This window comes from Pezoporus flaviventris, unplaced genomic scaffold (assembly GCF_033815535.1).
Source record: "Pezoporus flaviventris isolate CSIRO_AGI_PZ_B2104156 unplaced genomic scaffold, CSIRO_AGI_Pfla_v1 ptg000041l, whole genome shotgun sequence".
In the NCBI taxonomy this organism is placed as follows: domain Eukaryota; kingdom Metazoa; phylum Chordata; class Aves; order Psittaciformes; family Psittacidae; genus Pezoporus; species Pezoporus flaviventris.
The window spans coordinates 6,260,819-6,275,916 of NW_026892589.1; the positions used below are offsets into that span (position 1 = coordinate 6,260,819).

At 40.7% G+C, this 15,098-nt stretch overlaps 1 protein-coding gene across 3 annotated transcripts; it reads left to right on the forward strand.

Moving 5' to 3' along the window:
- Positions 1-769: 769 nt before the first annotated feature.
- On the forward strand, positions 770-14,769 carry TOP3B (DNA topoisomerase III beta). Of its 3 annotated transcripts, none has more exons than XM_061466055.1 (17): positions 770-945; positions 1,658-1,789; positions 2,846-2,952; positions 4,695-4,769; positions 5,656-5,852; positions 6,636-6,792; positions 7,870-7,983; positions 8,869-8,959; positions 9,273-9,431; positions 9,658-9,756; positions 10,071-10,217; positions 10,918-11,091; positions 11,881-12,009; positions 12,266-12,415; positions 12,832-12,932; positions 13,168-13,369; positions 14,252-14,769. In XM_061466055.1, exons 1-17 carry the CDS (start codon positions 876-878, stop codon positions 14,731-14,733), a joined length of 2,586 nt encoding a protein of 861 aa, XP_061322039.1. In that variant the 5' UTR covers positions 770-875; the 3' UTR covers positions 14,734-14,769. The 3 variants fall into 3 exon arrangements, with proteins under 3 accessions (XP_061322039.1, XP_061322038.1, XP_061322040.1); XM_061466054.1 differs by having other exon boundaries at positions 9,273-9,427; positions 9,651-9,756; XM_061466056.1 differs by lacking the exons at positions 770-945; positions 1,658-1,789; positions 2,846-2,952; positions 4,695-4,769 and having other exon boundaries at positions 5,657-5,886; positions 9,273-9,427; positions 9,651-9,756.
- Positions 14,770-15,098: the final 329 nt, after the last annotated feature.

Consider the following 15,098-nt stretch of genomic DNA (forward strand, 5'->3'; position numbering starts at 1 on the left):
ACGTAACCATGGACTGTGCACAGGTGCATTGGCTTCAGCTGCTTGAATAAAGCAGATATGCTTCATGTGCATGGACCCTTTTAGAGAACCTTGCCATCTATTTTGTGTGCGTCTTTGCAGATAAATTCAAAGTGAGGGGAGGAATCCATGCGCAGCCAGTGCGATGGGAGGCAGCAGGTGTGAAACAGGCCTGGTGCTGCCGGTGGCAGAGCGCTGTGCGTGGGCTTTGGGAACGGAGCGGTGGCGGTTGCGCCTTCCCGGTGCTCCTGCTTTCGGTTCCACATCTCCCCTCCGATCCCGCTGCGAGCCTTGGCTCTGTTGAAGCCCCTGGAACAAACCGGACAGCACGAAGGACGCATCCCCGACGCTCCTCCGGGCCGCCAGGGGGCGCTGAGCAAGCGGCTGTAGGGGGTGTGTGCGTGAGCCGCGCCTTCCGGGTCCGTGACCCGGCAGTGCAAGCGGGCCATGGCTGCCTGCTGAGGTGCGGAGCGGGCTGGGGCCGGAGCCGGAGCGTGGCTGCTCCCGGCTTCCCCTCAGCGCGCCGGGCGGCTCCTTCGCCCCGCAGGGTGCACCGGGACGGGACAGCGCGGCCGGGTGGGGGGGGGGGGGGGGCACCTCAGGCTGAGGCGGTTCCGTCGCTCTACCCGGTGGGCTTCTTGGGGGGGCGGGTCCGGGCAGCGGGAGCTGCGGAGCCCCGAGGGGAGGGCGAGGTCTGTCATTGCTTCCGCGTGAGCTTCCCTGGCAGCGTGTTTGCGGTAAACCTGTGCCGTGCTCTCTCTGCAGGCTGGGGACTGGCTCTCGGTAGTGAGCTGCGCGCCGCGGTCTGCACTAACCCCTCCCCGCACCGGTAAGCGCCGCGGCACTTTGAGCTGGAAATGAAGACTGTTCTGATGGTGGCGGAGAAGCCTTCTCTGGCGCAGTCCATCGCCAAGATCCTCTCGAGAGGTAGGAAGGAAAGCCTGCGGGGTCAGGCCTTGTGCCAGTGGCAGAGTGGAGCGCACAGCCCCGCTGAGGAGATACCTCTTGGTTGCCTGCAGGCAGACTGCGTGGCCGAAGGTTATCGGATTTTGCTGTAGGTGAAGTGAGGTTGAGAAACACCTGGTCAGGTAGTTGGTACCCGGGAGGGACAGGCTGCAGTTTGTGAAAGAGCTCAGTTGCCCTTCACATGCTGTTCACGTGCTGATGCTACTTCAGTTCAAGAATAAAGGAGGCTGGGTTCGGTATTTTATGTAACTGTAGCATGTGTTGGTGCATAAGGTTTATAGAAAACCCCAATCAAGCTGCAGGTTGCTGTTCAGAGATTTTTGAAGCTATAGCAAAGATTTGATAAATAGTTTTATAGAATTTTATAAAAAACGGAATGAGTTGATTATAACTGTACTGGTGTAGAAAACTCGGTGTATTTCTGTAAGGATTTCCTGGTGGTAAGGGCAGGGTGGAGGAGATAATGAAGAGTTTAAATTGAAAATGAACTATGCTTTCTGAAGTACTAATTAACTAAGTAAAAACTTGATCAATGAGTAGAATTTTGTAATCAGGAAGATCCTAGCTATGAGGCCTAAGGAAAGGGGGAGATGTAACTTCTTATGAAATAACTTATGTCTGTAGTTTGATTTTTTTTTTAATCTTGTTGATACTTGTCATGTTATTTTCACAGGAAACATGTCCTCTCGCAAGGGACTGAATGGTGCATGCTCTGTGCATGAGTACACTGGATTATTTGTAGGACAGAGTGCCCATTTCAAGATGACATCTGTATGTGGTCACGTCATGACTCTGGATTTCATAGGTATTTGTTCGTAAGACGTGTTAAGTGGTACGGTTGTAGAGCTGTCAGGGACAGGATAGGATAGGAAAATACTGATTGAGGAAATGATTCAGGAAGAATATTCAGTCAAGAAGTAGAAAGACGAGGAGGATGAAAAAAAACAGAGAGAAAAGGAGAATGAGAAGATTGTGGTCAGCAGGCCTTGATTTTTGTTTCTAGTTTTCTGGCTGACTTCTTGGTCATGCCACGTGTCTTTTCTGTGTCTGAATTATGCCCCTGGAACATGAGGGGAGATGAGGCTCTATTTGCTTACCTGGGTAAATGTTGTAGTACTTCAGATGCAAGGTGATTAAAGGATGCAGAATCTAAAAGGATATTCTTTGAAGCATTGTAGTATATTACTACAAAATGGAGATCTGGTAAGGATTATGTACAAAGAATCCTGTCACTAACTTGCTTTGAAGTGTTGGCTGGTCGTGTGACTACTCTGTTTCCTCTAATGAGAATTATCTCACAAGTTTTATGAGGACTGAATTTAAGTTATTTGTACATTGCTTTGAAGAGGTACGATTCTGTCTAATTGCTAAGCAATATTACTAAGGGTTACTTCAGAGAAATGGAAATGAACAAATGCATTGATACGAGAAAGCGACACAGATGCTTTATGGCTGAGACATAACGGGCTATTAAAGTAGTGAACAGACTGCAGTATGCACATTATGCATGCACTGTGGAGATGAGGAAAGATAGCTCCCTTCTTTAGGCCTGATCATCTCACTGTACAAAAGAAGGTGTTTTAATAGCTCATTTCTGAAAGGCATGTAATATTCCTTCTTTTTTTCATCCCCTCTTTCCCTCTTTGTATGTCACATTTTAAAATTATAGCTCCAATTCAATAGAAATCTAAGGGGGTCGTTGGTAGAAAATAGAGCAAGAGGTTTTAGGGTAGAGAAATTTCCAATACAATTTTTGAAAGCCAGGTGTTTTGCAAGGTAATGTTATTTGTTTGTTTGTTTGTTGTGTTGTTGGTTTTTAATGTATATTTAGAGCTCTGCTTCAAATACTTTTGTTTTTCAGGGAAATACAACAGCTGGGACAAAGTGGATCCGGCAGAACTTTTTAGCAAAGCTCCCACAGAAAAGAAAGAAGCTAATCCCAAACTGACCATGGTGAAATTTTTACAGGTATTCTTTCTTAGCAGTAGTGTTTGACAGTAATCTTGTCTTGGCATTTTTTTTCTTTATTTATCTGGAGCATATTTCATAGAATCATAGAATCAAATAGGTTGGAGAAGACCTTTATGATCATCAAGTCCAAAGCTTTACCCCAGGACTATCCAGTCCACCACTAAACCATGTCACTAAAAGGGCCTTATCTACATGTTTTTTGAGCACTTCCAGGGACGGTGATTCCACCATTGCCCTGGGCAGCCTGTTCAAATGGCTGATCACCCTCTCAGTGAATAAGTTTTTCCTGCTATCCAATATAAACCTCCCCTGACGCAGCTTGAGGCCAATATCTCTTGTCCTAAAAGGATACATCTTGTACATTTTGTCTGTTACCTCTTGTCTGTCTTCAAGGATTCATTGTTCTTTTTTTTCTCTAGATACAAAGAAATGACACCTATTTTTACCCTGTCAAGAAAAAGAATTGAAATTCTTTTGTGGTTCTCAAAAGTAATAATCATTATTAGTAATTTTGAAATTATGAATTTGCCTTGCTTTCCAAAAACAATTTTTACAAGTTAGCTAGCTTTATGTAAGAACCAGAATTATAACCCTCTTCCAGCCCTGGGTCAGTTTGCTTTGTTCTAGAGTGAAAAATTGAGTCTGTCTTCACAACAGATAGTTTTCTGTTGGAGGATAATGCCGTCTAACAGGAGAGACAGGTAATGTCTCCTCTAACAGGTAATGCCTCCTCTAAAGGAGAGAGTCCTCTGGCATTACCCTCCAATGTTTATTTAAAACATATTTTAAAGAAACATTTTTTACATATCTTCCTCCTGCTGAGGCAGACAGGCTGTCTGAATGTAGTGTTTCTCATGCTGCAGGTTGTTCAATGTTGGATTTAGCAGGTTATTCACCTGCTTCCCAAAAGTGGGCAGTGTTTGGCAATATGCTGTACAATATACTAGATTTCTAGCATCAGAAAGACATGAGTATGTTCCTACATACTGCCGTGAGGAAGCAGCTTTTTGTCATGGTCAGATCTGTTTTTTTAATTTTACTGGTTCTTACACTGTCTGACATCTTTGTTGAGTTCACTCTTGCCATTGCCTTACGAGGTTTTTCAACTGCTGATATCCTGCTTGTCAAAGCGCTGGATGCATGTTTTGCTTCTTAACAGCAAGTGCAAGGCTTAGCTTGTAAATGCCTTCTGTAAGTCTGTGTTGGTTCTTGTTCATTCTTCACGTGCACCCCTCTGAGAGGGCAATGGTAGCTTGGTTGCTTTTACAAAATAATATGCTTTCTGAAAGGCAAGTGTATGTGGTGTAAAACTAATTTCTGTCAGATAAATTTAGACTTTCTGGTATCTTTATGAACTAGGAAAGTGTTTCTCTTGTTTGTTTATAATGATGTGGAAATTAAGGCACAGGAAGGGGAAGGGACTGTGCCCAAGACTGCATGCACCAACTGTGGCAGTTTCAGGAGAGTTCCACTGCTGTAGAGCTACGCTGAATTTTTCAGGTCCTGTAGAAAAGCGTCTCATAGGTAGACTTCTGATCCCATGAAGCACAGCTTGCTTCTCTCTTCAACCGCTGTTTAAGTACCTGCAGACTTGTCACTTCTGCTATATTCTTCCAGTTCTTTTTGCACCACGTAAATTATCTCTAGTTCTTCTAAAGTATAAACAAAAAGTATACAATTAGTGAGGAGATAGGTCTGTCTTTGAGTTGCTGCAAATTTGTGCTATTTTTTTCTCACAGGTGGAGGGAAGAGGCTGTGATTGTATTGTCTTGTGGTTGGATTGTGATAAGGAAGGAGAAAACATCTGTTTTGAAGTAAGATTTCCATTTTTAAGACTTATAATACCATAATATATTTGTCTATCAGTATTGTTTTATGAATATACAGTAAAAATCTAAGTGATTAAGTTTTAAAGGCATGGAGGGCCTTGGTGGAGAAACTCATGTGCTTTTAAATTCTTGAGATGTCAGTTAAAGAGTATAAATCAATTTCATAGATGTTGCTCATCTGAGATAAGGTTTCGTAAACATTAGAACATTCCAGTGCTTTGAGAATTGGTCTGTATTTCACAGCTGGAGTAGTTATTTTGCTGTCCTTATAAAACTTCATCTCCGTTATCTTTTATTCATTAAGCAGTTAGACACTTTAGAGCACAGAGATCACTTCTAACCATAGGTTTACTGCAGGAATTCGGACTGTGTACATGAAAGGTTTAGAAATAAAACTTTGATGTGCAAAGATATTTTATTACCATCCTATTCCCAGAAGTCTATGTTAAAAGTGTTAAAGAAGCACATCTGATCAAGTAATTGTTTGAAGTTCTTTAAATACCATTGTATCATAACTGGGCTCTGGCAATACATGGGATAAACCCAGGCAGAAACCAATACATATTCACCAAAAGGTGCTGCAGCTGCACTGGTGAATGTTTTGCACTCAGCTAAGAATAGCACTTCACGTTCAGCAGTTGCTATTTGGTAAATAAATCCTTGAGATTTGCTAATTCTTAATACACTTCTGAGTGTATAGACGAGTACTGCCCTTGCTTATCAGTTAGTGTGTGGGCATGACATCTTACTGAATTAAGAAAGTAGTTATGTGTAAGCAAATATTTTTGTGGAGTTTTTTTCTTTAGAGAGGAAAACTGACTTAAGCCTTTATCTTTCAAATACTCTTAAATACGCTTCTGATCTTCATTAGGTTCTCGATGCTGTTCTTCCTGTTATGAACAAACCTCGTAGCAGCGAAAGGACGATTTATAGAGCTAAATTCAGTTCCATTACTGACACAGACATCTGCAATGCCATGAATCACTTGGGAGAACCCAATCGCAATGAAGCTCTTTCAGTGGATGCCCGCCAGGAGCTGGATCTTAGGATTGGCTGTGCATTTACAAGGTGACAGCATGGATCACAGACAGTTTCATGACAGGTTCAGGAATACTGCTCTATCCACTCTTCTGGTTTAACCCCTGCCAGCAGCTAAACACCACCCAGTCACTCCCCCATTTTCACCCTGGTGGGATGGGGGAGAGAACCAGAAGGGTAAAAGTGAGAAAATTGGTGGGTTGAGATAAAGACAGTTTAATAGGTAAAGCAAAAGCTGCATGTGCAAGCAAAGCAAACCAAAGGATTGATTCCCCACTTCCTGTCTGCAGGCAGGTGTTCTGTCATCCCCAGAAAAGCAGAGCTCCATCATAGTTACTTGGGAAGACAGAGCACTGTAACTCCAAATGTCACCCTCCCTTCTTCCTTCTTCTTCCTCCAGCTTCATATTGCTGAGCATGATGTCCCATGGTCTTGAATATCCCTTGGGTCAGTAGGTGTCAGCTATCCTGGCTATGTCCTCTCCCAGCTCCTTGTGCACCCCCAGCCTGCTCACTGGTGAGGTGGGGTGAGGAGCAGAAAAGGCCTTGGCTGTGTGTCAACACTGCTCAGCAATGACCGAAACATTCCTGATTTATCAACACTGTTTTCAGCACAAATCCAGAACAGCCCTGTACCAGCTACTATGAAGAAAATTAACACCAGCACTGCCAAACCCAGCACACCACTAAATATATTTTGAAACTAGAGTAGCTAATTGCCAGCACCAAACTGAAAAATTTTATACACAGACACATAAATATTTCAGGGGAATGAGGCTATTAATGTTCCTGGTTTTTTTTTTTCCTGTCTTAGATTTCAGACCAAATATTTTCAGGGGAAATATGGGAATTTAGACAGCTCCCTCATCTCCTTCGGGCCATGTCAGACCCCAACACTTGGATTCTGTGTTGAAAGGCATGACAAAATCCAGTCATTTAAGCCTGAGACGTACTGGGTCTTGCAAGCTAAAGTAAGTTTTACAGTACTTGTTTTTGTATGAGGAATATGTATTTTTACCAAAGAAATGCATTTATATTTTCATTTTGTTTATTCATAAATGTGTAGCTGCTCACAAGAACTCACAATGCCTGCAGTTTACTCCTGTGTTCCCATTCAGTTCACATGTGTGTCACCGCTCTCTCGAGAACAGATTCCAGGATGTCAGTTTTGCATTAAAGTTGTTATTGTCTGCTCCTTATAAGAATTCTTCAGTGCTAACCATCTAAGCTTGGGCTCAGCCAGCAAGACTATTTAAAATGGTTTTCTTTTGTTCCCTGGGGTCCTTGGACTGACTGTGTTGTTAATTTGAATGCAGGAATTAATTAGGCTGCCAACAAACATTGGCATTGCTGAGTATTGGAATTTTAAAGCAAATAAAATGCTCATTGTGTTAATTGGCAGTTGATTCCTCTGAGTACTTTGGCAGCTTATAGCAGTTTTATAACCCTGCTGCTGTCCAAGCTCTGAGAGCAAACCAACATGGGTTTACTGCATGTGATCACAAGGATTTTTTAAACAAATAAGGGATGGATGGTAAAAAATAGCCAATTTTAGATTCTAAAATAAAAAAAGATGAAATCTGGTGTCCGCTGTCATCTTTTTTCTGATGCATCTAGTGCGTCATGCTAGGAAATATTTGGTGCCTGTTTTCAGGGAGCTTTGTACTCACGTGGGCTGCTTCATATTTATTTTTGTACATGGGGTTTAAAACATGATCTAGCTACAGTTTAATACAAATGACTGGTTTTGTTAATTCAGAATTGTAAACTTTGAGTTTCTGTCCATTTCAGCACTAACTCCAAGAATAGTATCTTGGTTAACTGCAGGAATAATTCCAATCATTCCCCTGACCCCAGAACTCAAAGTACTTTGTCTTTCTCAAAAGCCCCTCTAAAAAAAGAAAGAGTACAAGTGCATGTGTGAAGCACTTGTGTCCTAGGACAGGTATTATTAGAATTTGCTTGCTGGATTTATTGTTGGAATGTGTATTTTCACACTTCTAGGAAGAGACTTGGTGGGAATTAATGTTTTTTAATTTGTCCAATAGGTGAACCCTGAAAAAGAAAGTTCTCTCACTTTAGACTGGGATAGAGTGAGGGTGTTTGATCGTGAGATTGCCCAAATGTTCCTGAATATAACAAAGATGTCAAAAGAAGCAAAGGTAAGTGTCAGTCGAGCCATATTTCATATAAAGGAAATACTATTTGATATGTCATTGGTTGCATGTTGTTTTTTTTTGTTTTTGTTAAAGAAGAGTGTAAAATATGTGTGTTTTGGTGTTTACTCCATTAATTTGTGTAAGTGAGAATAAAAGGCAAGAGATTTTTTTCCTGTAGTTCATATTATGTTTGTGTGATCTTCTCAGCAGAAGCCTCTTCTTAATACTGACTTTGGAAATTGCCATCACTCACAGGAAGTCTTCATTACTAAACCTGCTAAGAAATATTGTTCAGATCTCTCCAAGCAGGCCTCTTATTTGCCATGAGACATTGTATAAATCAGAATTTAATTACTTCTAGGGCAGTATTCCCAGAGTTAAGTTTTTAATCATGTGTATGGTACAGTCTACAGCCAATTAACTTCTCATTCTGCTCTGTTCAATACTTGTTTGACAGCATGTTTGGATTTAAGTGCTTAGAGCCATTGAGGTTCAAAGAGTGCATGAGGCTTTTAAAAATCTGGATCCTTATAGTTAGGACCATTACTTGTAATAAGCCCTAAATCATTGTAGCACTGAAAGTATGTGCTGCTGAGGTAAATGGGAAGATAGCAATAAGCTACCTTGCTGCATTCCCAGTTATAGGCCTGATATAGTCCATAGCACAAGGGGACCTTGGGACTGTAACTTCAGAATTTGGTAAAATTACTCCAGTCAAATTTTCTAAAGTAAAAAATATTGGTGGTTACTGTTTAAGAAAAACAAACCCACAGTGATGACGAGAGCAGGTAATGGTAGGAATGCCACATGTTTATAGGCATGATTGAAATTATACATTTACCAGTTACCAAACTTCAAAACTTTTATTGGGAAAATGCTATTTTCTAGGTAGAATCTGTGAGTAAAAAAGAGAAGGTGAAGCAGAGACCACTGGCTCTGAACACGGTAGAAATGCTACGAGTGGCCAGTGCTGCTTTAGGTATGTGTAAAAGCTCAGATTTTCATACTGTTTTAAAGCAAAATGTTTTGGCTTTTCAGACTAAGTAATCAAGGATATATCAAATATAGTTTATACCTTCCTCTCCTTATAGCACGTCATTCTGAGGGAGGGACCAAGTTTAGAAAGCTTGTCAAAAGTGCAATGTTTGGTAAGGTCAAGGCAACAAAAGCCTGATGGAAAGGACAAACTGGTTTATATAAATGCTTTGATAAGGTATACTTTCAGGTACAGCAAACAAATCATAATTGCAGTGGTGTGTAGATGATTTTTGTTTCCTCCTATTCCATCTTAGGAATGGGTCCACAACACGCCATGCAAATAGCAGAGCGTCTTTATACTCAGGGTTATATTAGCTACCCTCGAACAGAAACTACCCATTATCCAGAAAACTTTGACTTGAAAGGATGTTTGAGACAACAAGCCAATAATCCTTACTGGGCAGAAACTGTGAGTACACAAAGCAAAACCTGTACTAAGAGATCGTTCTCTAGTCTGTGTTTTAGAATGTATCTTGCTTCATATAGGTCTTCAGAAACAATAAATATCTATAGTGGCTTTTATTTATGGATGTTGTATTGTTAAGGATTTCATCTGAAAAGCTTTTTAACCTGCTAAGAGAGAGCTGTTACACATTTCAGCCTGCCTGTTTTCTGTCTCTTCCTTCACCTAGGTAAAAGCATTGCTAACAGATAGCATTAATCGTCCAAGGAAAGGCCATGATGCAGGAGACCATCCTCCCATCACCCCAATGAGAGCTGCGACAGAAGCAGAATTAGGTATAGACAAATCCAGTAGTTTTGGGACACTATGTGAGCAAACTAGTTCCTAGAGGTATAGGTGCCAGTTTGAAAATCCCCGAGTTTCAACAGAAAATAGATTTATTTGAATGGCAAGAAGTGAAGAGAGCAGACTTTACTGTAATTTAAGCTTCTCATGACAGTGAAGTTCAGAGCTGCTCTGCTTTTCTGTAATTGATCTAGGGAACATAGTACTGCTAAGAAAAAGGCATAGCCAGCTAAACCTTTTAGAACAGATTTTAGGTAGAGCTGCAGGAGTTGCATTTTGTGGGTAAGATGTTCTTTTTCTTCAGGTGGAGATGGATGGCGGCTATATGAGTATATAACCAGGCATTTCATTGCCACTGTCAGCGCTGATTGCAAGTACCTACAAACCACCATTTCTTTCAGTATTGGCCCTGAACGTTTTACATGTATTGGAAAAGTGGTAACTTCACCAGGTAAGACTAACCACGGAGTAAATAGTTATCTACAGATATATGTTTGTGGTTGGTTGGTTTTCTTCCATTAATGCATTGAATGGATATAAAGATGAAGCATTTTTTTGAGCTATCAAGACCAGAGACCAAATAGTTATCTTCATTTTCATACTTCAGTTACAATAGGTAAAGTCTTACTTTTCATGTAGTAGTCTCAAAAACTTAATGCCACATTTGCCAATGAAGACCAGTCTTTTTACAGGCAGCAAACGCCCTTTGGGTGATAAATTACACAAAGGCATATTTTACTTCTTTTTTTCTTGGGCCTCTGTAAAAAGAATATCTTACCACCACTGAGATTTTTTTCATGGTAAGCTGGCCCAATAGTCCTTATTACATTAATATGACTTGCTATTTGTATATCTTTTATAAGAAACTCTTCCTATCCTTCCTGGCACTGTGGTTTCATTTAAGGAAAGTGTTTAGGTTTTTTTCCATACGTCAGCCTGACTCAAGTCACGTACAAAGTAGATCTGGTGCAGTGTGGTGAGAGATACTGTCTTGTGATACTCTATTTCCTCAGTAATCCCAGTTTCAGATATTTTCTGCATGGTATTGCAGACAGCCTCTTAACTTTGATCTGTATAATGAAGCCCATGTTTTCCTTTTGAAAGTTACAAAGATAAACTGTTATTATTTTTGTTTGTTTCTTTGCATCCAGGGTTCACAGAAATTATGCCGTGGCACAGCATCCCATTAGAAGAGAGCCTTCCCCACTGTGAGAAAGGAGATCTTTTTCCAGTTGGTGAAATAAAATTGTTAGAAAAGCAAACCAGTCCTCCTGATTACCTGACAGAAGCAGAACTTATCACTCTGATGGAAAAGCATGGCATTGGTAGGAACTTGCTTAACCTACATTTAATTATATCTACCAAGAGTGCAGAGAGTCTGAATTGCTGCTCTGAACTAACTGTTGGTTAATGACTTTTCAGTATTTGTTTGAATAGGTACAGTAATAATGTCTTTCTCCCTTCAAACCATAATGTCTGTAGCTCCTCTTAGCAGATGGTAGATTGTCTCTTCCCCCACATTCCTTTCCTTTTCTTATCCTTATGTCTGGTTTCTGGCCAAAGCAGCATCCTTTCATAACACATCCTTGTCACTTCTCTGTCAGAAAGAACTGATGTTATGTGCAAGAATGCATCTCCCCGTTCTTAGGAACGATTCTTGTCTACAAGTTGCTTCAGCTTTGCTGGCTCCAGTAGTCCTTACATGTCTTAGTGTATAATTTACCATAATACTACCTTTTTTTTTTCAATGTGACCTGTTTGCTTTGCATTTTCCTAAATGTTTCTGGTCAAAACACACATAGTCTTTTACTCCACTGTGTTTTTCCAGAATAAATGATATGTGAGAGTATGTGATTCGTCACAGTAATTACTTGGAAGAGACAAAAGGCTTAAGGTTAAAATATATGTTTCAGACTTCTCAGAACTGCAAAGGAACCTAAGAATTACTAGAGAGAGAAGTTACCCACTGACATGGGTTATTATAAAAAGGTTCCTGAATTTTAAACAGTCTCAGGAGCCCTACAGTTTGACATAAACCCAGGGAAGTCAGAAGTGAGTAATTCAATGAAGACTTTTTGTTTAGGATGGATATATTGTTCTCTTTTGTGCACCAGGAACTGATGCAAGTATTCCAGTCCACATTAACAACATTTGCCAGCGAAACTATGTCACAGTGGAGAGTGGTCGGAGACTAAAGCCTACAAACCTTGGCATTGTTCTGGTTCATGGTTATTACAAAATAGGTCAGTTAAATGCCCTTCCCTTTCCATCCTCTTACCTTCTTTCCCCTTCAGTATGTTAAGGGCTGTTGTCCCTGTATAGCTAGCATTTCTGTCTCAAATGATGCATCTAAGAAAGTATTACTAATTCCAAAGAGTGTTATAATTAAAACTTGTTTGTTTATTTGGATGTCAGTTTATGCACAGACAGTTTGCTATCCCCGTATTTTGATCTTTCATTGCTGTTTTTCTGTTGCTGCTGTCTCTGGTTTTCTGTTAGATGCAGAATTGGTTCTTCCTACAATCCGCAGTGCTGTGGAGAAGCAGCTCAACTTAATAGCTCTGGGTAAAGCAAATTATCATCAGGTCCTGGAGCACACCCTTGACATTTTCAAAAGGAAATTCCACTATTTTGTGGATTCTATTGCAGGTAAAACTTTACCTACAATTACTTAATCGTTGCAAAGATGCTAGTACAAAATACATATATATCAGGTTGCTTTCAGAGGTTTAGGCTTACTGAAAAGTTCTATCAGAACTGGAAGTTTCCAGTTAAATTAAGTGGCTCTCCAAAAGGAAATGGACTGAATTATGGCTTACAAACTCTACTTCAGATTTATTTTGTGTAGTTTTGAGTTGTTGAAAACTTCAGACTAGCTGAAATAATTAACCTTGTGTGTTTGTGCATGCTCAGTGCAAAACACTGTGTATTTAAAAGTCTTTGTAAACAAGGGAAAGCATTGTGAATAAAATATTCTCACTTCACAGGTTTTGTAGGTGATTTTTGTGCAAGGTTTCCTCATAAGAACTAGAATTCTAATGTAAGTGTGATTCTCTCTTTCACAGGTATGGATGAACTGATGGAAGTGTCTTTTTCACCATTAGCTGCCACTGGTAAACCACTTTCCCGCTGTGGTAAATGCCATCGCTTCATGAAGTATATTCAGGTAACTTCACCTCATGCTTGGAGTTTATATTTCACTTGCCAGGGGCATTGAATAGAAACCCCTTTTCTAGTATTGAATTTGGATTCAAATGTGGTTGTCAAGAGGGCATTTCTAAAATGAAAAACCCAGTGGAACTTTTCCATGGGGAACAAAGCAGTGAGCAGCCCCACTGGGATTTACTGGAAGTTTTGAACCTTATTGACATTACAGTTGTTCAGGGGACTTCTATTTCCAGGCCAAGCCAAGTCGTCTGCACTGCTCCCACTGTGATGACACCTACAGTCTTCCACAGAATGGTACCATTAAACTCTACAAAGAGTTGCGTTGCCCACTAGATGACTTTGAGCTGGTGCTGTGGTCGTCTGGATCCAGAGGAAAGAGCTACCCACTGTGTCCATACTGTTACAACCATCCTCCCTTCAGGGACATGAAAAAAGGTAGGAATTCTGTAAATATGCAGGGAATGACCTCACTTGAAATAGATTAGATGCAGTCTATACAGTAGTTTTTATTCAGTGTTACTTAGTATAAAGCGCTGTTCAAATTAGGTTGCAGATACCTAAAACTCACCTCAAACTTACTGACCAAAATTTATTAGTTATCTCACTTCTGAATACTTTTTTTTTCTCTTTATAAAAGGAGTAAGAAATTAATTTATGTGCATGCACAGGAGGTGACCTTTGTAACACTTGGTTTGCAGTGAAAGACACTGGGATTCTGATACTTTGCAAATTGGAGTATGCTTGCTATGGATAGAGCTGTAGATTAGGACCAGGTCTTGAGAGTGTTTTGATACTGAGGTAGATGGTGTGTCAAAAGCTGTTGAAGGATATAAGAGGGGGTGAAAGTTGCAGTTTGGTAACTGAGACCAGTTTCTAAAGTTGCAGTTTGGTAACTTACTTAACATAGTCTTTGAAGCTGAGAACCAGGAGCTTTATGGCATTTTTTTTATTACCATTTTTCTTAATTAAAAATGTCTTGTACTAACAGTGTATGGGCAAGTATAAAATAGCAGCTAGGAGCCATACATTTCAATTGAAAACATAGTTTTCATCACTAATGTGTCCAAACTGCCTGTACAGTGGCAGTATTTGGCAATTTTGAAAGCAATAACAGAAGAAATTTTGAGCAAGGGAATATTCTGAATCTGTGAAAAGGCAAGTTGGCATTTGGGGAGTCGTTCCATTCTTTAGTGATTTAGAAAACCTGTAGTATACTAAGCTGTCTCTGACTTCTGTGTCTCACTTCCTCCAAACTGGGTCCTGTGGGTAGTGATATAAAGGCTTCCTGGTGGTATGGTTTTACTCTTCTTCCACCAGGAATGGGCTGTAATGAATGCACGCACCCCACGTGCCAGCATTCTCTTAGCATGCTTGGAATTGGGCAGTGCGTTGAATGTGAGAATGGGGTTCTGGTGCTGGACTCAACGTCAGGTCCCAAGTGGAAGATGGCCTGCAACAAATGCAATGTGATTGTGCACTTCTTTGAGAATGCCCACAAGGTCCGAGTGTCACCGGAGACCTGCGACTTGTGCGATGCAGCCCTTGTGGATGTTGATTTTAACAAAGCCAAATCTCCTTTACCTGGGGGTGAGACCCAGCATTCAGGCTGTGTGTTCTGTGATCCCGTGTTTCAAGATCTGGTGGAGCTGAAGCATGCAGCCATGAGGCACCCCATGCACCGTGGGGGACAAGGAAAAAGGCAAGGCCGAGGAAGAGGTAAAGGCCGGAGGCCTGGAGGAAGACTCAATCCAAAGAAACCCAAGGACAAAATGGCAGCTCTGGCTGCTTACTTTGTATAATGGGCACACAACAGAAAAATAAACTTCTTATAAAAATTTGTTTCCCTTTAAGTTCATTTTAAAGTGTTTTTGATCTTCACTGCTTTTGTGTTCTTAGAAAAGTTAAACACCTTATGTTGTTGTATGCCTTGACTTAATCACAAAACAGATTCTTCTGGATGATCAGTTTATAACTGAGTAAGCCTTTAAGCTTTTAATTGGAATTCATTGGTCCAAGTAGAGCTCACAAACAATAGGGAAGCTAGACTGTTACCTGTGGTTGACAGAAAGAAAACGAAATTTTCCATCATTTCTGAGGCTTTTGTCAACGGTTCAAGTGCCAGCAATATAAGAAGTGATTAAAATCACTGCTACACTGCTGTAGT

Excerpts from the sequence above, each read along its gene's own strand:
- TOP3B (XM_061466054.1), top strand. The coding sequence starts at position 876 with ATGAAGACTGTTCTGATGGTGGCGGAGAAGCCTTCTCTGGCGCAGTCC. Across the intron at positions 7,984-8,868 it reads AGATGTCAAAAGAAGCAAAG|GTAGAATCTGTGAGTAAAAA; the intron begins GTAAGTGTCAGT and ends GCTATTTTCTAG. Across the intron at positions 12,933-13,167 it reads GCTTCATGAAGTATATTCAG|GCCAAGCCAAGTCGTCTGCA; the intron begins GTAACTTCACCT and ends TTCTATTTCCAG.